The sequence below is a fragment of the Drosophila suzukii genome, chromosome 3 (assembly GCF_043229965.1).
Source record: "Drosophila suzukii chromosome 3, CBGP_Dsuzu_IsoJpt1.0, whole genome shotgun sequence".
In the NCBI taxonomy this organism is placed as follows: Eukaryota; Metazoa; Arthropoda; class Insecta; order Diptera; family Drosophilidae; genus Drosophila; species Drosophila suzukii.
Window position 1 is genome coordinate 72,002,228 of NC_092082.1, and position 22,647 is coordinate 72,024,874.

The window sequence follows — 22,647 nt, forward strand, 5'->3', positions numbered from 1 at the left end:
GAACATAAATTAATTCGGTTTAAATTTGCATAACCTAGTTTAAGAAAGTAACAATTTTTACTTACCAAAATATACCTGATCAGGATTAAATTTTGAAATATATCCAGGATATACGTTTTTTCCCTGAGTAGAGGTTTCGTCGTCATAAGCTAGTGACTTAAGAACCCCTGTTGAACAAATTTCGCTCTCATGAGATAAACAAAGCCCAGTGATGCTTGAAATGTGACAAAACTGAACTGTGTGTATCCCATAAACTGAAACCGGGGGAAATTTTCTTCCAGGACTCACTCAAGGCACTCAAGACTCTCGGATGATCTAGGCTGCTTACAAAAGAGCTATCTAAAAGAAACAGCAACTGTGATATGTGAAAAATTCTTGGGTAAAATCACGGCTACTATTTCCTTAGATAACTCGATATAAATTCAGGACGCGATCAAAGTTCCGAGGCAGTATTGCACAAGTTATTTGATTATTTTCACTGGATCCTCAAAGGGGGCTGAGAACACCGATTTACCAACCGCGACACGTACTATTCCAGAACTAAAACCTGAGAGTTGGCCATCCAGCTCTTATAAGCACGGTGCAATGGCCGCTGCCAGCGCATCAGGTTTCCTGCTCGATGGTCGATCGTGGATCGTGGATCGTCTATAGGTTCTGCCCCGAATTTCCATGGCCAAAATTCGCTGAGCCCTGCAATTGGCTTGCTGTTTTGCTGGCATGCTCGACATTTTTATGCCGAATTACCAAAAATTGTGAAGCCCGCTTCTCGGTTCTTTGTGGCTGCACTTTGTTCGGCTTCTAGAGCCCGGCGCACTGAACCCGGCATCGGTTATTGGATCGGTTTTAAGGGGGTTACGGTGGGGCCTCCGGTGGCTTCCGCAAACGGATTGACCCACAATTACGTCCAAGGGTCAATGAACATGTAGTCACGTTGCCAGATTTTAGAGCATTACGATTTTGGGTCAGCTGTCGGCTTTGTTTAGTGTTTTTATAAAGCTTATTTTATTTTCCATCAACCCAGTTTTACAAGGCAAAACAACATAAACAAAAAACATTTATAAAACCAAGATCCAGCAGAATGTATCAGTTTTATTGTTAATATGATTTCTTTGCTAACTATTGAAAGAGAGTAGTAAAAGAAAAATTGTCGGTACTTCCCCTAGAATATTCATATTTTAATATTATTTGCCCCTAACATGTAAATATATTTGGTGGATACTTTAAAATATTCTAATTCTCCTTCTCCATCAAAAAATCTAGAAATTCGTTAGACATATGTTTTAAACAGCCGCCAACGCCTTTGTATTATCGATAGTTAGCTATTACACCCACCCTGTGTAGCAGATTTATTACCAGCGCCCAAGTCACCCTGTGTACCGGCATTTTAGAGTGACCCCTTATATCTTAGAGCCGGAGGATTAGATTCAACGATAACTCCGACTGATATTTTGGACCAGCTACTACCTATTATAGGTTAAGAAACATCGATGTTCGTAAATTGTCCTTAAAATTAGCAAAAGGTAATGGTGCTATAAATACTTACGGTATGGAAAACTTTCATTGCAAAAATCCACCGAAGCCCGAAATCCTTCCTTTACCCTATAACTTTACCTATTAACTATCTGAATATGTGAGTACAGGTTTACTCACCCGTCTATAGTTCTATTTACTTCCTATTTTAAAAGGCGCGCAATTATTCCGATTCGTCGATAGTTCTCCTTTCTGCCTCTTCGATTTCAGGAATAGAGGTGGAGGAAGATCGATGTTACCGATGTTTTGAAAGCATCGATAACATCGCTGCTAACATCTATTCGCTTTGCAAAAATTCGGTTTATTTTATTTATAACAAAAAACCGACGATGTTGTAATTTTGGCCACTTCAGGCAGTGGATAAAGGGATCCGGAGTCCGATGAGCACCACTGGCGCCACTTGCCAGCTGATGAGGAGGCGCTAGGACGCAGGATATAAGCGCTTTTCGGCCGGAACACTGCCCGATTTTCAGGAGACGAGGCAGAGACAGCAGGAGGAATAAATTAAGTCTGATTTTAAGCGATCTGGAAATGGAGACTGACTACCAGAACTACGTAGAGTCGCTGTCGGGCGTGTCCTCCGACGAGGACGACTTCTCTACGGTGGACAGCTCCGATGAGTCCTCGGAGGAGCCGACTCCCACGCCATCATCGGTCCCAAGGACACGGAATCTGGTGCAGATGCTCTACGACAGGGAGGTGGGTCTGCCATTGAGAAAACTTTTTACCCACACCTGGTATTAATAGTCGTATCTCGTACCAGTCAGTAGCAGCTATTTTATAACCCATTAACTAAGGGGGTCAGCTTTTCAGTTCAAGGTCTGTGTACATTTAATTTTATGGAAACCCCGGAAAGATATTGCGATTGATTATTACTCGAGGGTGCGAAGATACATATAGTATAGGTATAGTATAGATTATTAAATATATGTACAGGTAGGAGGAGCTTAAGGAATTACGAAAGACATGCGCAAGACTATCATAAGTGAGGTGTTTAGTTAGTTGTATTTTAAAATTACTTTAATATGTTTCAAATGTAGTAACATTGATTGAGGTTGAAGTCTATTTATATAATCATTTAGTTAACCTCTATTAACATGTACCTATCAACTATATTCTATTCTCCCCTTAGCGCACAGGATTCTTCTCAGGCTCCTCCAGGGCTGGCCAAAAGCAACAGCTTCCTTACGACAGAGTGCCAAATAGGTTAAAGCTATACCTCAAGGATGTGTTGGCCAGCAGTTTGATGGAGGGGTAAGTGAAGTCCTCTTATAAACTAGTCAATCTCTTACCTGTATATCCTTTCAGGCACATATTCATGGGCCTCACTGCTTGCGGCCAGTACATGCTCAGCCATCGGGTGGTGTGCAATGACAGCTCCTCACTCAATCACTACTCCTTCAACATGGGCTATAAGTACACGTAAGAACTACCTCCATATCAAAATAAATCTAATCTTACACCCTTCCTTTCTTATTCCAAAGTATAAGTATTACCTCTCTTTAAAGCGTGAACTATTAATTACATTGAATTAATATTTTATCTATAATTTCCCCCTAGTCTGTACTTCTGGCTATTCCAACCTCACAAGAGACTGCGCCACTTTTTCTCGCGCCGCCTCTTTGACGATCATTTGGTGGATAATATAAAGACTGTAACTATGACGCAGTGGAAGAACACGCAGCACCAGATTCTAGTTGTTCATGGGGCTGCTACGGAAGAGGGAGAAGATAGCTATATCACATATGTCAAAGTTCCTAAACTGGGTTGTTTGGAGTGCAAGAAACTCAACGACGATGGTCCATGTGAGTGAATAAAATTCATTTTTTATGATACCAATAAAATATACATTTACTATACATTAGATTCCTTTTACAATGCGCACTGCCTGAACTGCCACTTAACGGTGCACACCAAATACTCATCGACTGAAACGGATCCGGCATTCGAGCCGAAGATCAATCTGCTTTGCCCGGAGCGTATTCTGATCATCTCCAATGGATTTATGCACATGCTGCGCATCGATGTAGACACGCAGGCCGTGACCTCGGGCAGCAACTACCTTTCCCAGCAGAACCTTATCCTGCCCACTCTTCAAGCGCAACCGCAGTCGCAAACGCAATCCTTTTTACTTCCTAGGTCTCTTATGGCCAGCGAGGAGGACCGCTCATCGGGGGTCTTTACACCATCCGGATCGGAGGCGGAATCCGGAAATGAGCAAAGCGTAGTTGCCCGCATCATAGCCGACTTTAGCGACATTGAAACCGAGCAAACACATCGCTCCAGCCAGCCCAGTAGCACCCATAGCATTAACAATAATGAAATGCAGTCCAGGGGCAATGTCTGCTGTTCGCCAAAGACATACGAAAAACTAATTTTCACACCACACTGCAGTCCCACTGTGGTTACGGGTTTGAATAGCATGACTCTGCCGGAGACCACACTGCCGGTCACAAAGCCCCTTGCCAATGAAGCTAGTCCGCCGCGGAGGCGCAACCAGCGGATAGTCACCAAGTTCCGTAACGGCATCACTACCATAGATTTACAGGTGGGTATTATATCCACAGAAAAATATGATTTTATTTAACAAAATCGAATTCTATTATCTTCCAGAGCCCGCCCAGTTCCAGCTCAATGACGGACAAATCAAATGCCTATGAGTTCTCAGAAGACAATGAAAAGTACGAAAAGATCTCTACTTTCCGCAAACGACGTTTGGCAGAGAAAAAGTACGAGTTCTCGGAGGACAACTCTGAGAATATTATACCTTTCACCAAGGTGCGCTTGGCGGTACGTGCATTCAATGCCTCGACCGCCAGTTCCTCGGCTCGCAGCTTTCATCGCTTCTCACCCACGGCGCACTTCTTTCACAACTCGCCCTGCGCCTCGCCCTCCTCATCGCCACATCCCTCCCAGCCGGCGCAGACGCCCCCGCATCTGGGATTTCGTTCACCACCCTCCAGTTCCATGCTGATGCGTTCGCCCAGCCGCAATGCCAACTCGGCTCAGATTTTCAACCAAAAATCGCCGCCATTATCACAGGCCACGCAGCAAATGCTAAGCTATAAGCCAGTGGGGCCGCTAGGAGCCCTCTCGCCACTGCAAGTGTCGTTGGCTAAGCGTTTTGAAATAGGTGGCTCCATGTCTCCAAATGCCGGTTTGTCCTTTTTGTCACCAAGACGCGATGAGCCTAGGATTGTGGAGATGCCAGTGCAGGGCGGTGTGATGCCTGAGAAACCCGTGTGCACCAAGAAGCTAAGACGACGTTATGTGGAGGAGGACGATGCAACCTCGGTCATCACCAGCGAAGAGGGTAAGCTAAATCTTGTATAAATAAACTAAACATATTAATAGAAAATCTTCCATCCCATCAGACGATTGCATATCGCCAGGCTACCACACCTCGCTGCCAATGGAAGTGCATGGATCCTGTTACTCGGAGATGCAGATGATCTCACAGGCCTCGTATCAGCGGCTGCGCTGTAGCAGCGTTGTAATCACTCAGCATTCTTTCGACCTGGAGACCTTCACTTACTATGTGATCAGCCTGCTGTGCCAGAAACACCAGAAGATCTACAACGTGTTCTACGACTGGGCGTACGAGGTGATCAACGTGTGTCCACTGAGTCAGACGATCGGCTGCACGCTAATGGCTCAGTTCTCGGCGCGCGATCAGCCGCTGGCAATTTGTTTGCACTGCACCGGACGCATGGACTGCCCGTTCCACAACAGACAGTACGAGTGCCGCATACTGTTTACGTGGAACATGGAGAGCGGTCAGTGGCAGGTTCTCGACTATGGCGAGCTAAAGGAGGTGCCCGAGCAATTCAGCCCGCTAAAGCGGCTGGGTAAGGCTCGACTAACGTTTGCCCAGATGGCCAGGAAGATGGGCCAGGAAATGGCCGTCGGTGTGGGCCTCAACTTGCCCGACTACACCTCGAACCTACGGGTGCTCAACTCAGATATCCGAAAATCCAAGATGTACATCAGTGATCTCGACAACATGGTGGAGTTCCACTTGAAACGCACACACCAGGAGACGCTGTGAGCACAATGTTTCCTGGCCACATATGTATACACACTGGTTGATAAAATGGTTGCTTCCATTACAATAAGAGCTGGCAAATTTCGATTGTATTGAACAACACATTTTAATATTTGATCACCTTAAATCACCTTATGATAAACCCGAAGTTACAAATATTCGTAACAATGAACTCTGAAATATGACAGCTCTTATACTAATGGAAACCATTAATTAAAACAGTTTTATTAGTTTGTAAAACTCGCTAAGGTTGCGTGCATCTAGTTCAGTTCTAAACACAAACAACGTGTGCTGTATTTAGTATTTAGTTACCTTTACCTTAATTAGTGCAACGAAACGCTTTTTCAAAAGGTTGAAACGCGTCCTAATTTCGACTGAAGTCATTTAAGTAATCTACAATCTAGTTTTAAGAACGGAGCTCGACTCCCCTGCCCTGCTCATACTTACACACAATATACTTTTGATATTCGAGACTTCGATTCAACTATTAGCTATAATATTAGTTAGAAACTCATTTCGAACTGCGGTACTAGTAATTAAAGTATCCATTTAGTTAGTGAAACCCCCGTTTAACAGGCGAGTGGTAAATATACAGTTATAATCAAACTTTGGAACTATGTTTCAACCTAATATTAAACATTTAAAATATATTTCAAGATATTGTTTAGCCAGATTCAACTTATGGCAAATATAAGACATCCCAGTAACCTAATATCGTTTATTTATCTAATTATGCGGCAGATTTCTCAGAGTATTGAGGGCGACTGTTAGTGGTGTAATCAGTGGTAGTAGTTTCCCTGTTCTGGATGCTGAAAGGAGTGAGTTAATACAATGGAAGTTGACGATGATACTATATATTTTCACAGAAAACTCACCGCTTGCGTATTGACTTTAGCATTTCCTGATTGCAGAATGTGGCCATAAATATTATCATTCCCTGACTGCAGTTTATATAATCGTTTAACGCGACTAAGGGCTGCAGAAAATTCTCCATTTCGCATACAAAGGCAATGATTTCGAGAAACCAACTTCCGCCCATTATGATAAACAGGCGCAGATATATGCGATAGCTGGAAGCAGGGTAGTAAGTACTGTTTATCAGGGAAAATATATTACTTTGTACTTCGCTTGGTTCCTTGACTCTCTTTGCTGTTCGCACTTATTCAGCACTTTCTGGTTGTTTCTGTTCTCCACATAAATGTACCGCGTTGTTAGGAAAAACATCGTACCGTTCAGAATTATCAAAATCGCCAACGGAGAGTAAAAATAAAACATAGCTGACCATCCATCGCCTAAAGTAATTAATATTTCAATACTATGATATTACAAATATTATAATCAAATTTGGATTTTGTGCTGAACCTACTGTATATCCAGCATGAAAATACTCCCACAGCCGGAGTGTATGGATTATCTAGATCTGTATCTGTGAATTGATCTATCAAAAAAATTATTAAGGTTAAAAGCCCAGCAGAGCTCCAAACAACAACGTTGTAGTTGAAAAAACTGCTTCTGTTGTTCTTGTAGAAATTCTGGAACCGACGCATGGAGAATCTCCTCCAAACATCGAAACTGATGGCGGAAAGCCACAGAAAAGTTGCCATCACTGTAAAGTAGCCAGCGTAACCTGAAAATCTAATCTATTGATTTATATACACTTAAATATTAGTCTTGGGTGATTACCGGTGAGGTAGCAGATGTGAGTCCCTGGACTAAATATCCCGAACATGCTAACGACATTCAGCAAAAAGGTCAATGCCAGGCAGGTGAAGTAGAGGTTGCAGCATTTGCCATGAAGAGATTGGAATTTTGGTAGCAACAGGTAGGCCACAATACTTATCACCATAAAGAAGACGGAGCTTGACTTGACTGGAATGGAGAACTCTGCTAAAATATATTCAAACACCTTTTTAAACCTACCATATGCCAATTTCATAGATGGTTTCTTTATGCAGTTAAAGGCCACAATAAGGCTGTAGTTATTTCCCGTACTCGTCAACTGAGGCTGCAAGCAAAATTCCTGCTTCGTTAAATGTCGCTTATCAAAGTGACGAAGCAACGACCCGTTCTGTAAACAAATTATCCGTAAATTTTGAGTGTACTATTTATTTTTGGTAAAAGACGTTTATAGTCACCTCATATAGAGACCACATGTCTTCTCTGAATCCCTCCGCATCCAGTGAGTAATGTTTCTCGCATGGAAGGGGAAGATCTTGCTGCACCACCATGTCATTTAAACTGTGTTTCCTTATCACAGATCCATTGAATTGCGTTATGTCCAGAGTATAGTCATAAGTGAGGTTTTCATCTACTTCTTCGGAGCACTTATTGCTATCCATTAGCTTTTTCGGATGACAACAAAACCTGATGCAACTTTTCAATTTGCACACACAGCCTCGGGTGTGTTTGGGGACCGGATCTCTGTCGCCACCGTAGTTTATTTCATAGTCATAATCACCAGTAAGTTTTGCAGGAATAATAATATTCTGGTATTTATAGGATCCATTAGCTAACTTTTGACTATCCTTTAATTTAACCGTATCAAAGTAATTACAGTTTGGAATATCTCCAGACTGTACACTTATCAAAAGGACACTTAAGAGTAAGTAAATTAAAATGAGTTTTTCCATTGGGATTAAAATTATTTTGATAGGTATGTTCTCCGCACGACTGACTTTTAAGAGCAACAGCTCGACTCATAATAAACGATAACTAACAGGCACTTAGCTTGCCTCTTATCAAACATTATTTTTGTTCCTTACAATATTTAAAATGTATGCAAATAACCTTTTTCCAATCCCTAAAAAGTTGCAAGAACAACTCTTTCGAAGTGCTGCGATAAATAGTTATGTAAAAAAAACCGCGTATCGAATAATAATAGTGATCATAATGAATAATGAATTGAATTGAATTTGGTTTGACGTCACGTGAATGAACCATTAATATTTGACTAAATTTAAAAAAAACCGCGTATCGAATAATAATAGTGATCATAATGAATAATGAATTGAATTGAATTTGGTTTGACGTCACGTGAATGAACCATTAATATTTGACTAAATTTAAATAAATAATGAATAATGAATTGAATTGAATTTGGTTTGACGTCACGTGAATGAACCATTAATATTTGACTAAATTTAAATTTATCTCCCCTAAAATAAAACAGAACGTTTTCAATTTGAATTTTTTATTACATCTGTATACATTTATAAAATATATTAAACAGTAACGTAGTTTTATATTAACAGTACCGTACAGTAAAAGTAATCGTACACATTAATAAGAGTCATAAAACATTAATAATCTTTGTGCTATCAACTTTTAGTTTAGCCGCAACGAAGCTTAGCTTTCAAAACAGAATCATTTCCTAAGTTCCTCTAAAAATATCGAGGGCCTCGAATGGGAATTAGGGTACAGAAAGATTTTGAAATTGCATTTAACTTGTTGAATAACGAAAACACAAAGAAACAATCAACTTAGGTGTTAGACAGTAGTAATAATAATAATAATAATAATAATAACTATAGGACCGCATTTCGAGAATGAAACATGGTGCATTTCTTGAATAGAAAAGTTTTTGGATTTTTTTCGAATATTTTTTTTTGTTTTTTTCACGTGTTAACCAACCAACTTAACATAATTTGTCACTAAAATACAAACTTAAACAAAGGACAATTTGCTTGCTAATAGTATTTACACATAGAATATAATAATTTTTTGATTTGTTTTTTCTCCCATTTTGTTTGTATGTTTTTACGTCTTCGTTCAACTTCTCTGACTAGTGGTTTACTATATATATATTTATCAATATATCGGTTTTGTATATATAGATTACTTTGTATGTTTGACGGGAGTCACTTGGCTATCTGACTACCTGATTTGAAACCACAACACTTATTTAAATTGCAAAAACGTTAAACCTCTAAAAAATACATTTAATTCACATTTAGTTTTGTTTTAAAATCCATTAGATTTTTTTACGTGGGACTGACTCTTGGCATCATATACGTTCTATTGGCTTGCATACAACATATATGTTTTTTTGTAGTATTCAATGCATGCGCTGTAATAGACATTTATGCTTTGTTCAAAATATTTAACAACTAGCTACTCTAATTGTTTTCTCCACCACATTTAACAATTGGAAATTATTTCTCTAGTAGGTGCCCAGCCTTTAAGGCTGCTCCTGACTGTCTCTGTGATTTTAACAAATACAGCGTTGTACTTTTGAAATCTCTAGAGAATTTAAAGCAGTTATTTGGGTGCCTTCAAGTGAGCAATATATTATTATGCAATCTAACCTTCTAACAATAGCAATTAGTTTTCCTTAATTCAAAAATTCAAATGGAACTGGTTAAAGAAAAGTATTGAATTATACACAAAAAGTGAATCCGAAAGGGTTTTTAATTTTGGCGGTCATAGACAATATCTTCTAAAGATTGATATTATAAATTATGGTAAACATTTTTAAGTCTTATCCTGTGTACATTGAAATTATAATAGTGATCCACCTAGTTAGTTTGACAAATTTGTCTATATCTCTACACAATTTGATAATTCCTTTGCTCAAAAAAAGTTAAGACACCTTAAGCTATGGCTTAAACCCCCAGAGATTTTAGAAGCACCCCCAATGAATTCGCTTTTTTACTTCTCCCTTGCCATTTTCTTTTCTTTTTTTGTAGGTATACTTGGGCGCAGATGTCGCTTAGTGTTTTTGTTTTGAGATTAATCATTTGATGATTATTCACAGAAGTACTGAGGTAGAGTTGTTCCATCTGTCGACCCGTAGCCCGATTTTTTAATTATTTTTACCAACTCTGATTCATTGCCTGCTCCAGTTTGGCCTTGGCCACCGCCGCCGCGGCCACAGCGGCTGCCTGGGCCGCCGCCGAGTTGGTGGACAGCGGAAGTCCCGAGCCGACGGTCACCACAGACTGTTGCTGCTGCTGTTGTTGCTTCCCAACGGCCACGGCGGCTGCTGCAGCGGCGGCCAAAAGCGATGCCGAGGGTGAACTGGGCATAAAGTTCACATTGATGTTGATGGGATGCACCACCGGCATACTAGAGTAGCTCTTCTCCAGCAGATCCATCCCATTGAGGAAGGGCACCAGTGCATTGTAGTCCACATTCAGGGGCACATAGTAGTTCCCCTGTCCGTGGAGCGCGAATATGGGCACCGTGAAGGAGTGCCGCGGAGGCAGTGGTGCGGTAGTGCTGCTCGGAGTACTCAATTGGACGCCGGCACCCGCTGCCACACTCAATTTGGCCAACAGTGGACTGGAATTGGAGTTGCCGTTGTGCAGCTCCGACTTGATGTCCTTGATGTCGCTGAAGTTGAACGAGGGCGATGGTTTGTCCAGCCGGTTGGAGGGATTCCCCGTTCCCGCGTTACTCGATTCGGTGTGCACCTCCAGGGGTATCTCCCCATTGGCCGCCGCCTCGGCCAACTTCCGCTTCTTGGCCATAATGGGGGCAATTTCCGGTTCGGTGCCATCCTTCGAGTGCTCCGACAGGGCCTGCAGGTGGGAGTGATCGCTCTGCAGGTGTGCAGCCACCGGACAATGCTCGCTGCTCGTCTCCTCGTCGTGAAGCTCGTGGACGAAGCGCTCCTTGATGTGGTTCTTGTACTTGTAGTTGTTGTTGTGCTCCACCTCGTGCGAGGACTCCGAATAGTTGCGCATCCTCACGGACATCAGGCTGTCCTGGGTGTGGTGGCTGTGGGCCAGGTGGGGATGCTGCTGCAGGAGCAAATCCCTTGGAGGTGGCGAGTGCATGTTGGAGGTGTCGGTGTGAAGGATCGGCTCCCGCGAGGACTCAAAGTCGTGGTGACTGCTGTCCGTGTGGTGGTGATGCAGATGATGCGGGGCCGTGGACGTGATCACCGGCGCCTGGTGGGGCTGCTGGTGTGCCGCGAGGGGCGTGATCTTGGGCGGACAGCTGCCTCCGGCCGGCGGACAGGTGGTGGAGCTAGCCGCATTGCTGCTGTTGCTGCCGCTGCTGTTGCTATTGTTTCCGCCCGCCATTGCAGCAGCTCCACTGCTCGTGGAGTTACTGGGCACATTGTCGCCGACGGGCGCTGCTCCTCCATTGGCGCCACCACCATTGGTCAACGGGACCTTGGATTCCAGTCCAGCACTAGACGCCGGCGAACTTCCATTGGCCACTGCAACTGCTGCTGCGGCCGCTGCTGCTGCTGCTGCCGCTGCCGCCGCCTGCTGACTCCGTTGCAGCTGGTTGAGATGGTTACGGAAACTCAGATCCTTGACATCGTTGTGATCCTGACTGTGCTCCACATCCGAGGCCGAGGTGGCCAGCATGTCGCGCAGGTGGCACAGCGGTGGGTGGTAGGCTTGATGGGGACTGCCGCTGGAGGCGCTCACATTGTCCGGCATGTGGCAGCTGCGCGTCGACTTGTAGCAGTCCGCTGTGGAGGGATTATCAAGGGTTTGTAAGTGATTAAGTTTCGTTAAAAAGGAATAATTTATAGGATAGATCGATAAGGTAGGTAGGTAGGTCGATAGATAGGGTTTAATAACTTATACAAGAAGTCTTCAAGTCTTGTTTTCTTATCCCAAAGTCGATCTACCCCATAGTTGATATACTCACTCTTGAACATCTCATCGATGTGCTCCTGCAGGCGACCCAGGAGTCGGTGACAAAAGTCCTGCATGTGGACATCGTAGAGGAACTTGGCCGCCTCCTTCATGCAGTCCATGTAGCCACTCCGGTAGTCGCTCTCCTTCTGCTGGCACTCGTTCTGCAGGTGCTTCAGGTGCCTGATGGCCATCTCGATGATCTCCGTCTTCTCGATGCGGCCACGCCCCTTTCGCTGGTACTGCGGCGGGATGAGGCGGGAAAGGTCCGCCAGGCAGGAGTTCATGCGATCTCGCCGCCGTTTCTCGATAATTCGATGGGATAGAGGATCTTGCTGTGGGCAGAGGTTGTAGAAGACGATCTGGTTAATATTGCTTGATAGTGATCCTAGTTGAGAACCCACTTATGGGTATAATAATTTTTTTGGGCTTTTCAGACCCCTAGCCTAAGTAATGATTTTTCTGCTGAGAGGCGTTTTTCTTTTGCTATTTTGTTTCATTTTATTTTCGCTAATTTCGGTTCTCATTTTTTTTTTGGTTCACTTTATTGTATGTTCATAAATTTTTTTGTTAATTTTTTTCTAACAATAAAAAAAAGGGTCAAAAGTGGCGGCTGCGTCGATGGCGGCGGCATCATGGCTCAAGGTCATTGCTCGTGTGTGTGGGGTGTAGTTGGTGGTGGTGGGTGAGAGTGTGTGATAGCTAGTGGGCGTGGTCATCATCCGGGCGCTGCTCTAATGCTCTTTTGATCCTTTGATCGTTTGCCAGAGTCGTTATCATATTCGTTTTCGATTTACTTTCGATTATTTTCGATTTAATTTCGATTAACTTGATTCAGAGAATTCGGAAATGATAGCGAGTTTTGGGTCGCTCTTAAATTGTAATATTTACCCTCGATGTCTTATTACGTCTTCCAGTGGCATATTCAGCATCGTCCTCGCTGTATGCCGTTGCTGATGTTGAAAAATTTAAACTAGATTCTGTGCAATAAGGAAAACTGGAGACAGCTGCTTCGCTATAATTCGTTTCGATATGCAAAAAGAAGTGGGAAGGATAAAGAAACACAGATAAGTCCAAATCTTGTTCAAAAATGATTTATATTATTTGTTTTGTTTGTTTTTGTTTTTGTTTTTTTTTTTTCAATCAGATTTTTGTATTTAGTTGGTAAGTTTGTTTTGGTTCAAATAATTTTATTCGTTTTAGTAATGCATTTATTAGGCGCATAACTTAGACTGACTTAGAAGTAGTGACTTAAGCTAGTTAGTCTAGGATTAATAGTTAAATGCGTTTAAACTAGTTTTGGGTATTTGTTTGTTTTTATTTATTTCATTTCATATTCAATATCAAAAAATAATTTAAGGCTGTAAAAAAACAGAGAGAGAACAGAGAATTAAATGTTGTCTCGAAATCGACTCGAAATCACTTTGGATCAGCCAAACCAATCAATCAATCAGTGTGCCTCCATCAGTTAGCTGGATTTTTGGGCTGTGCTAAAATCAAACGAGCGTTTTGTTTGGTTTGTGTAGTAGTAAAACGGGTGCAAATGCCTTAAAGTACGATTAGCATACGATACGTAGTACAAATCCGGTATGGATCATCAGGTCCAGGAAGGAGATCCCGATGCCTCTTTCACAATTACACACGCACATTTAATTGGACAGGCTGTCAGGAGCGAGAATGGATCTGGATTTGTTTTTTTTTCTTAATTTGTAGAATTTATACCCGCCTGATATCCGATAAAAAACCACACACGTTTCCACACATCCCCTGTATATATTTTAGGCCAGCTAAATTTAGAGTCTACACGTTTTTATTGCCATGTGCCAACAAAAATATAATAAAAAGCTAAGCAAAAACTCGAACATATTTTGTTAGGAAACTGAAATCTCGATAAAAACGGTTGCCAAGCGCCACGGGGGAACAAATTCAGAGAGAAAAGCCACACAATTGTACATTTTACAGACCCATTGAATGCCAATTTCTCAAGCCAAAACCAAAACAAACACATCATAAGAAGCATCGACCAGAAAGCGCTAGAAAACCAAAATAAAATAAAGTGGCCGCAAGAGCGAAATAATAATAAGTGTCATGGCTCTGGGCGATAAGCGGGCGACAACAAACAAACAATCGCAAATCATAGATACTATATATGCCCGATTTATCCACATAGTATATGGCGAGAGATACCAGAACGCACCAGTCCCTGGCGCCTAGAACTTGTTTATCCGACTTATCCCCTCGACCACCCCCTAAAAAAGGCGCCAGCAACTTGTTTTCATCTTGGCGTTTAGCACAATTTGTTGAATTCGATTTGTTAACCGTGCCCAATTATCGTGCCACCAGCGTACACTGCGTATGAGTAATGCAAATAAATGGATTTGGACGGGGCGTGACTTCGCCTTGGATTGCAGGTTGACTGCACTCGGGTCCATATTTACCAAAGGTTCATAAATTACATGAAGTTTAAAGGGGTCACTGCTTTGTTGTGCGAAAACAAATAGATAAATCTGAGAAACTTGAAAGTTCTACCCTCATTTACAATTATTTGAATAATAGAAAGAAGCATATCTAGCTTATTTAGTAACAAATCTTTATATTTGATGGGTTTTTATTTTCGAACCCTATTTACAACTGTCTGAAGAAGCATCTAATAATCCAATAGAAACCTTTTTGTTTTTTTAGTTCTATAATTATTTGTTATTATTTTAAAAATGATTTAAGATCGTAATGAGACTTGAGAGTTATTTAAACAACAAACAAACTTGGTAATCATGCCTAAGCATATAGGACTCCCAACTTGTTGACGATCCCAAATAAATTTATAACGATGACAAAGTTTCCCAAAATGTTTGCCATCATTCGTGTTTAATTTAGGGGGCTGCACCATCATCGGATGGCGATCAAACAATCCCGTGAACAGGGCGTGTACTCAGCATGGCGTACTTTTCATCATTGACCAAAGAGCACCGAAAGGGAGAACGTCAGCGAGAATCACTCGCTTGATTCATGAGAATGATGGCGAAGACCCCAACAAGTTGGCAGAATGCCCTCCATTTGAATGGCGCTGGCCCACCCAAATGTCTTACGTTTGTTTACGTTTCTAGTGCCATTTGTTGTTGTCGCACTATTAAGTAATTGGCACATAAATACGAGGGTGAGATCTACAGGTAGTCCGCGACCCTGCCATGACGACAGCTCCTCCGATCAGTCGCTTGGGTCTTGCCAAAGGCATGGACAGCAGCATTCCCCAGTTTCAGATCGTAACACTAAACCTTTATAGAGCTTCCAACTACCGACACGTTTGTCTACGCATGAGTCGGCGTTAATTACCCCCATATGCCGTCGTAGTAATATATAATAGAATTTAGAATCTGAACTTGCCATTGATATTCCAGTTTGTGTCTAACCACTTCCTGCCCTTATCAGGGGTAATTAAACCCTACCGATAAGATTGCCACGCTACACGTGACGGTGTTTCTATTATATTTTTCCTGTTTTGCTCTCATTTTGTTGGTCATTTTCGGGGCCATAATAACTGATACAAGCCGAATACAACTTGTTCTATTCGGTTTATTTAATCGCTGAGGGCGGATTTTTCCCAGAAGTAATACTGGCTAAGATTAGATTGTGATCGACAAACACCTCAGAGGACTGTAATTAATCAGCTGAGGGACAGTCATAATATCTGGGTCTCAACATCTTACAATAATCAACAGCAAATATCATTCAGTGTTGACTCATTCAAACGGGGCAAGTGATTCATGGAACTTTTGACGATGCTAAGAGCATAACAATGCCTAAATGTACAGGGAGAAAACATCGTAACTCAATCAATATGATATTATTTTAATGATTAGTACTTGACAAAGCTAGGAGTATGGCAAAATAAAATGCCTAAGTATTTGAAAAATTTCGCAATATGTTATTAATAATATAATATATCACCTGCTAATGGGAAAATATTATCCTACCTCAATCAATACAATATTATTTCAACGATTATCACTTGAAACCCGTAGTAGAATGCCTGAACGGAAACCAGTATTTGAGATAATCTCAAGTATTTAAAATATCAATATTCTTTAAAGCAATTAAGGTACTTGAAATATAATTAACATGTAAAAGTCATTTCTCCCCGTGTATTGATTTACACAACTCACATGTTTACGGTGGACAATCGAGGCATTCAATGCCAACGGTTTCCGCCGCCGATCTGTGTCACAAAAATTTCCATATCGACATTGGGCAATGGAAATGAGCCGTGCCGCCACTGTGCCTCGAATTGTGAAATCTCCGAGGGCGGGAGAGTGGAAAACAACCGAGACTACAAACAAACGGCAGACGATGATGACGCCAAAGCTTCGGGGAGAGAAAAATAAATCATAGCTGAATAGAAGAGTCTGCCTGTCGACTAATTAAAAAAAAGTGGGCGGGGCTGGTCTGGACTGGTCTGGTTCTCGCCTGATCGACGACCTTGGGTTCCCCGGTCGGCTGATAAGGTGAAATCACGAATACAGTCGGCTAGATTAGCACCAATTACGCTGAAAGTGCAGCGGAGCATCTGATGCCCAGGTGAGCGACACGATCACGTGAGATTCGCGGAGTGGAACTGAAAATAAAATACCGAAACTGGAAATGCACACCCCAACACACCATGCTCATAAATATTCAGATGCAAAAACTACGATTGACTGACCGACCGGACACCGGGCACGTGATATAATTGTTTTTGGCCAAAGTGCAAAGACCAGAAAAACAAAATGTTGCACCATCAACGGAATTCGATTCGCAACAATTTCGCATTTCAAATTTCGCTTTTTAGCCATTTTCGACCAACAAAACTCACACAAACGTGCACACGTGCCGGATGGATTGCTTGGCAACAGTTTTTTGGGTTTGGTTTCGTACTTCTGGGATTGGGATTGGTTTTGCAAATGGAATCGGAACCGAAATCGAGGGCAACAATCCCCCGGCAAATTGCTCTCTGGCGTGCTGTCTAGGCGAAAAAACAACTCGATGCCAGTGTGTACAGAGATACAGATACAGCACACAAAGATACAGTATACAAACAAACTTGTAGATACAGATACAGGGAGCTAAAATACATGCGAGGCCAATTGGAGGCGGCTGCCTTTGGCTATGTACGCATACTGCTGCATCAACGAATTTTCAAGAAACTCTGGTAAAGTGCAAATGGGAATCTCGTATCGCAGCTCATTTGCAAATCGGGCTGGTGATGAGATAGAGCTGTCTTTGTTCCAAGGAAAGTGAATCACAAACAACGCTGATTTATGAAATCCTCGTATAAGTTTGTGTATTCAGTGCAGGGTTGTGTGTCATTATCAAGCCAAGTTAGGAACTGAATTGTTTTTTTGGAAACGCTAAATTTAATAACTTCTGCATAAAATTGTATTGGTCTATGGAAGTTTTAAGCAATAATAATACCAAATACTTTTAAAAACTAGGGATCATAAAAAGCAATGTTATATTTACTACTTCCCAGACTTTCAAATGGAATGTTTATTTTCAGACGTGAGAACTAATAAATATTAATAGTAGTACCTATTATATGGCTTTCTTAATGATGTTGTTTGGTAATAGAACTGGCAGATGAAAAAGTTACAACGAAATATTTTTATTTTCTCTATTAACATAAGCAAATGTTGTTCACACGTACGCTCCCAATTCCAAAGCTAATCAGGCATCCCAGATCTGCAACTATTTTCATATCCCCCATCCGCATTCCCCAGCTGAAATAAATGACCGCACTCACCATAACTGGGTCAAAAGACACTCAAATCCATCTATTTAAATCGTTTAGCGGCAATCAAATGCAGTGGTCATGAGTCAGCGGACCCAAAAAAAACATCGAGCAGAGTGCATTAATCACGAAAAATCCACCACATACCATACAAATATACCATGTGAATTTCACAAAATCTGCGGCACGTTTGCCGCCCGTGAGTTGCAGAGAGGTTATGGGGGGTTATAGGGGGGCTACTGGGGGTTTTTTTGCGGGGTTTATAGAGGGTCAGCCTGCATGGAACGTGAACGACTACGTGCCCGCTTCTCAAATGCCAATGGACGTCGAACCGAGTGGACGACGATGATGATGGTGATGATGATGATGATGACGACGTTACGATAAGACCGACGACGGAACAAAACGGATCGAAGCGGATCGGATCGTATCGGATCGAGATCGGTTAGGACCGACAACATTTTCGACGCAAGCGGATATATATCTGTCCATATAATTTATAACACTCCGGTCGGCTATTTATAGCGAGCTGCATGCGTTTGTTATTTGTTTTGGTGATGAAAACGATCGAAAGAGTGAATAAATTAAAAACAACTGTGTTCATATGGAATTTTCACCATTAATTAGTGAATATAATGATTAATGCAAGACATTTGAATGTGCTTTTACCGAAATAATAATAATACAGGTTTCTAAATTAACTTGATACTCTTTTCATCGCATTCTCCACACTCTGGACAAGTTCCACAGCTAATCCTTTCATCTCCTGTTGTTTTTTTTGACGTGTTGTCTTGCTGAACATCTGTGATTTGCAATTCTACAGGAAATCCATTTCGGAACCCCATAACACAGACGTAGCCAGCAAACAAACACACTTTTTCAGAGATCTCTTGCTGCTCCATATAAAGTTTCCATGTTGGTCTGTAAATAACACTAATCACTGGGTCAGGGTCTTCAGATCGAATCGATGGCGTCGTTGTCAAGATCCCGAAATCGAAAACAACGAGAGACAGCTGAGTATTAAATGGGGTTGTGGGTGCATTTTTTATTTTTCTTCTAGGGGGGGGCTTTAGCAACTGTCTCGTCGTGCAACAAACCCGAGATCTCACTGACGCTTGACAACTCTGGACACTTGATAGATATAGGTACACATGTGCTTATAGATAGATAGATACTTTTCGCTTTTGGAGGGGCGATTGTGCGTCACGCCCGTTTCGCTTTTTATCGCATGGTTTGCTTATCGCTATTTGTGTTTTCTCTCCGCTATTTTTCGCCTTTATGACTGACTTTGGTGTTGATTAAGATGGCAGCGCGTAATGCAAATTATAAACACTTCAGCCGCGACGGAGACGAAGACGCGTGTTTACCCCGAGTGCCATTTGATAAGGCGTCCACCGCAGGGGCCAACCGAATTTATAATATTTATTTTGATTATACTTCTTTTTTCCACGAGCTGATCTCGGGGTCTTTAAGGCCATGTTTTGGATAACTAGCTCGACTATACTTATAATTAGACGGCACACGTGCCGTAAACCTTATCATATCTATACCTACGGCATGAGTAACTTTCCCCCCCACAACAACATAATCAAACTGAAAACCAAAACGAACTGGAAAAAAACCGAAAACGAAACGAAAACAACACCTAAGGCCAATCAAATTGGGGACCTGCATATCTGATGAGCGGTTCATTCGATTAGCCCTTGTGTATTTATAGAGAAAAAAGTTCCCAGGAGCGCCCGTTGTGGTGGTCACTGAATACTAAAATAGCCAAATATAAAGCTCAATCAAAAAACACAGGCCAGAAACATGGGCGAAACACAAAACTCGTTGACCTTCAAAAGGACACGGGCTAGAAAAGCCAACTGAGCACGTGAAAAGCACCCCGTTCCACCCACTCGATGGGCAATCAGAGGAGTTAAAGGGGGAGTAGTATAGACCCACGCTGTTGTTAACTGATATTTATAGCCACGTTTTGGCCCGTTGACATTTAGCAGACAGGCCATAAGGCCCCCAAGCACTTTGATTATATTATTTACTTGCGGCTTTGGCCACACCACTCCGCCTGGCTTATTTATCCCCACTCTGGCCACACAAACGCACAAAAACTTTTTTCGATTCCACTCGGACACGTTTAAACGAAATTCAAGTTCAAAAATACAAACTCAATGGAGAGGGGAAGCGACGATTCACAGGGAAAAATCAACGAAACATCACGTTTGGCGAGTCGTGCGTTGGATTTTGTTTTGTGTTTTGCCTTTTGGCAAACACGAAAAAAAATAAAGATGAAATAAAGCAAAACTAAAGCACCTATCTCGGCCAAGAATAGCCCGGCGACAGAGTCTGCCCACGTTTTCTTCGCCCGATTTTCGCGTTTGTTTTGCAAATGAAAATTGCTTTCTAGCTCGGCGACTAAAAATACGCGACCCACACCACCCAAAACAGATCCAAATGGTCCACAACCGATCCTGACAAGCACGCACATAACGATAAGAAGATATAGGAGAAGGCGCAGACGTAGGCTTAACCACTAAATGTGAGTCTAAGTTACACTAAACCATTAATTAATGCACAGAGAAAAAGTATCACAAAATCATAGAATTTATTAGTATTATCTCAAAGATAACTTTAATTAGTTATTACCCACGTTACAATAACTGTCTGAAGATTTTAAATAGTGGGTTTTCACTTAAGGACCTTTGTAACTGCACATTTGTTTAAAGGGATTTCAGAAATAACTCAATATTTAAAAAATAGGAAATAATAATATATTTTATAATTACATTTTAAGTAAAAAAGAATTCGTATGATATTTTGTTTCAAAATTTTTAAGTTGTGGATACCCTAGTTTATTTGTTTCATATGTATATAGGGTTTTTAAAAGACTTTAGTGATATTGGTTTGGTTAAAGAGGGGTTTTATAACCTTGTTAATTACTAATTACTAAAGTTACATATCTTGTGATATTTTTGCTCTGTGTGCTTAAGCTAAACGCGCGCAGGTGAAAGTGAGTTGTTCGATTTAGTCATCATATTGGGGTTTCTTTTTTTGTTTTGACTTGCAGCGGGATCTGGGGATCTGTGCTGAGTATACCTACCTCTCATACTTGACCGGATGGGCGGCGTGGCCGTTGGACTCGTTCCAATAGGGCTCCATGGTGGATGTGGGCGAGGGACTCCTGCTCCCCCTGCTCCCCGGTCCGCTCCGCACTCCTCCTCCTCCGCCTCCTTGGACCTCGAAGTCTGATCCGCTCCTGGGCAGTGTGACCGTTTTGCGGTGCTGCAACTGCAACTGTGGTTGCTGCGTCTGCTGCTGCGTCGACGTGGTTTGCTGCAGTTGCGGTGGAATGGTGGCAGTGCTGCTCCTTACGTCAGTACAGAAATAATATCGAGTTGAATGGGGAATGGGGAATGCCGGGGCGAATTGAGGGCCGAGCAAACAGGTTGTCGAGTCGACGGCGGCGGCGAATTCACTGTGCGGCGAGTCACTTTCCTCCTTTCAAGCTGAGTTAGGTACTTTTTTTCTTCTTTCACGTCCCGGATTTATTTTCAAAATTTTAGAATGGCATTCCGAGAAGCGGGGTGTTTATTTATGTTGGAACGAGTGGAAAATGCTGATAAGTGTGTGTGTACCGCCTGTTTACTCTTTCCGCTTATCACTGGGTGCGTGTCTATGTGTGTGTGGGTGCGATAACGATAGCGATAACGCGTTTAATTCTTCTCTCCCTGCTGTTTTTTTATTCCTTCTATTTTCGGAGCTTCAATTAAAGTGCACTTGTTGGAGCATTTCTCTCTCTCGCTGGCGGTATCCACAAAAAAACATTGAAAAACAAATAATGTCGAAAAACGTGATTGCGCTGCCCGGGTTTTTGTTTAATTTTTGTTTACACGTTTTCAGGTTTTTATCAACTTTACGCACACACACTTTTATTTGTTTTATTAATATATATATACATGTACACAGCCGCAAAAACAATAACTTCCTTTCGTTTCACAGTGGAATTTTACCAGCCGCCTCTATATACACACACACTCGGATACATATATGTACAGGCGAGCGAACAACGTGCGTGCGTGTGCGTGTTTCACTATTAAACCACGTATATATATAGGTATGTATCAAATTTGTTGTTGCTCCTCCAGCTAATTTTGCTGTTTTTATTTGCTCTCTCCTCTTTTTTTTTTTGTTTTTGTTGGTTTATTTAATTTTTGCACTGTCACGTCACCCGCACCGCGGAAAAGTATCGCAACGTCCGTTCGCGGCAAGAGACAGAATCCAATTGGAAAAAACGCTGCCTTGCCTCGACCGTTTTGAACCGAGAGAGAATCGAAGTGAATGAATGGTATGGTCGGAATAAGCACGAGACCCCAAAAAAGAGTGCCGAGCGGTTAGAGAGCGCCAAATTAATGACGTGCCTGCCGTGGAGAGCAAGCAACATGTGTTGTGTTGTTGGGACAAGAGAGAGAGAGAGATAAGGCCTTTCGTGTGCGGCGAACGTGATTGCCACAGTGGGACTGAACTGCTTATTTTATGGATAAAAAGTCCGCAGGGAGATTAGCTCAGGGGAATCCCTCTGGATAGATTGGCCAATTTGCCAGATTGCCTACGTGTTTTTGTTTATGTAGGAGGTTAAAAGGTATAATTTATAGTGTTGACAAAAAAATTGAAAATAAATGTTTAATAACAACAAGATAACCAACAACCACTTCTACTTT

The 22,647-nt window shown here is 41.9% G+C and overlaps 3 protein-coding genes across 5 annotated transcripts; 1 reads left to right on the forward strand and 2 right to left on the reverse strand.

The window, feature by feature from the left end:
- The first annotated feature begins 1,787 nt into the window (after nucleotides 1-1,787).
- LOC108020541 (uncharacterized) lies at nucleotides 1,788-6,287 on the forward strand. The gene is made up of 7 exons (XM_036817129.3): nucleotides 1,788-2,229; nucleotides 2,663-2,784; nucleotides 2,839-2,952; nucleotides 3,091-3,335; nucleotides 3,396-4,078; nucleotides 4,144-4,843; nucleotides 4,905-6,287. Exons 1-7 carry the CDS (start codon nucleotides 2,062-2,064, stop codon nucleotides 5,576-5,578), a joined length of 2,706 nt encoding a protein of 901 aa, XP_036673024.3. The 5' UTR covers nucleotides 1,788-2,061; the 3' UTR covers nucleotides 5,579-6,287.
- Nucleotides 6,191-8,290, reverse strand: mthl11 (methuselah-like 11). Of its 2 annotated transcripts, XM_017088934.4 has the most exons (7): nucleotides 7,711-8,289; nucleotides 7,496-7,643; nucleotides 7,259-7,444; nucleotides 6,942-7,202; nucleotides 6,699-6,867; nucleotides 6,451-6,645; nucleotides 6,191-6,384 (listed from the first exon to the last, which is right to left on the reverse strand). In XM_017088934.4, exons 1-7 carry the CDS (start codon nucleotides 8,203-8,205, stop codon nucleotides 6,306-6,308), a joined length of 1,533 nt encoding a protein of 510 aa, XP_016944423.4. In that variant the 5' UTR covers nucleotides 8,206-8,289; the 3' UTR covers nucleotides 6,191-6,305. The 2 variants fall into 2 exon arrangements, with proteins under 2 accessions (XP_016944423.4, XP_016944422.4); XM_017088933.4 differs by having other exon boundaries at nucleotides 7,259-7,643; nucleotides 7,711-8,290.
- Nucleotides 8,291-8,748: 458 nt separating this feature from the next.
- On the reverse strand, nucleotides 8,749-22,244 carry cwo (transcription factor cwo). Of its 2 annotated transcripts, XM_017088920.4 has the most exons (4): nucleotides 21,030-22,243; nucleotides 13,063-13,186; nucleotides 12,185-12,506; nucleotides 8,749-12,002 (listed from the first exon to the last, which is right to left on the reverse strand). In XM_017088920.4, exons 1-4 carry the CDS (start codon nucleotides 21,086-21,088, stop codon nucleotides 10,387-10,389), a joined length of 2,121 nt encoding a protein of 706 aa, XP_016944409.4. In that variant the 5' UTR covers nucleotides 21,089-22,243; the 3' UTR covers nucleotides 8,749-10,386. The 2 variants fall into 2 exon arrangements, with proteins under 2 accessions (XP_016944409.4, XP_065722833.2); XM_065866761.2 differs by lacking the exon at nucleotides 13,063-13,186 and having other exon boundaries at nucleotides 21,030-22,244.
- Between the last annotated feature and the right edge of the window lie 403 nt (nucleotides 22,245-22,647).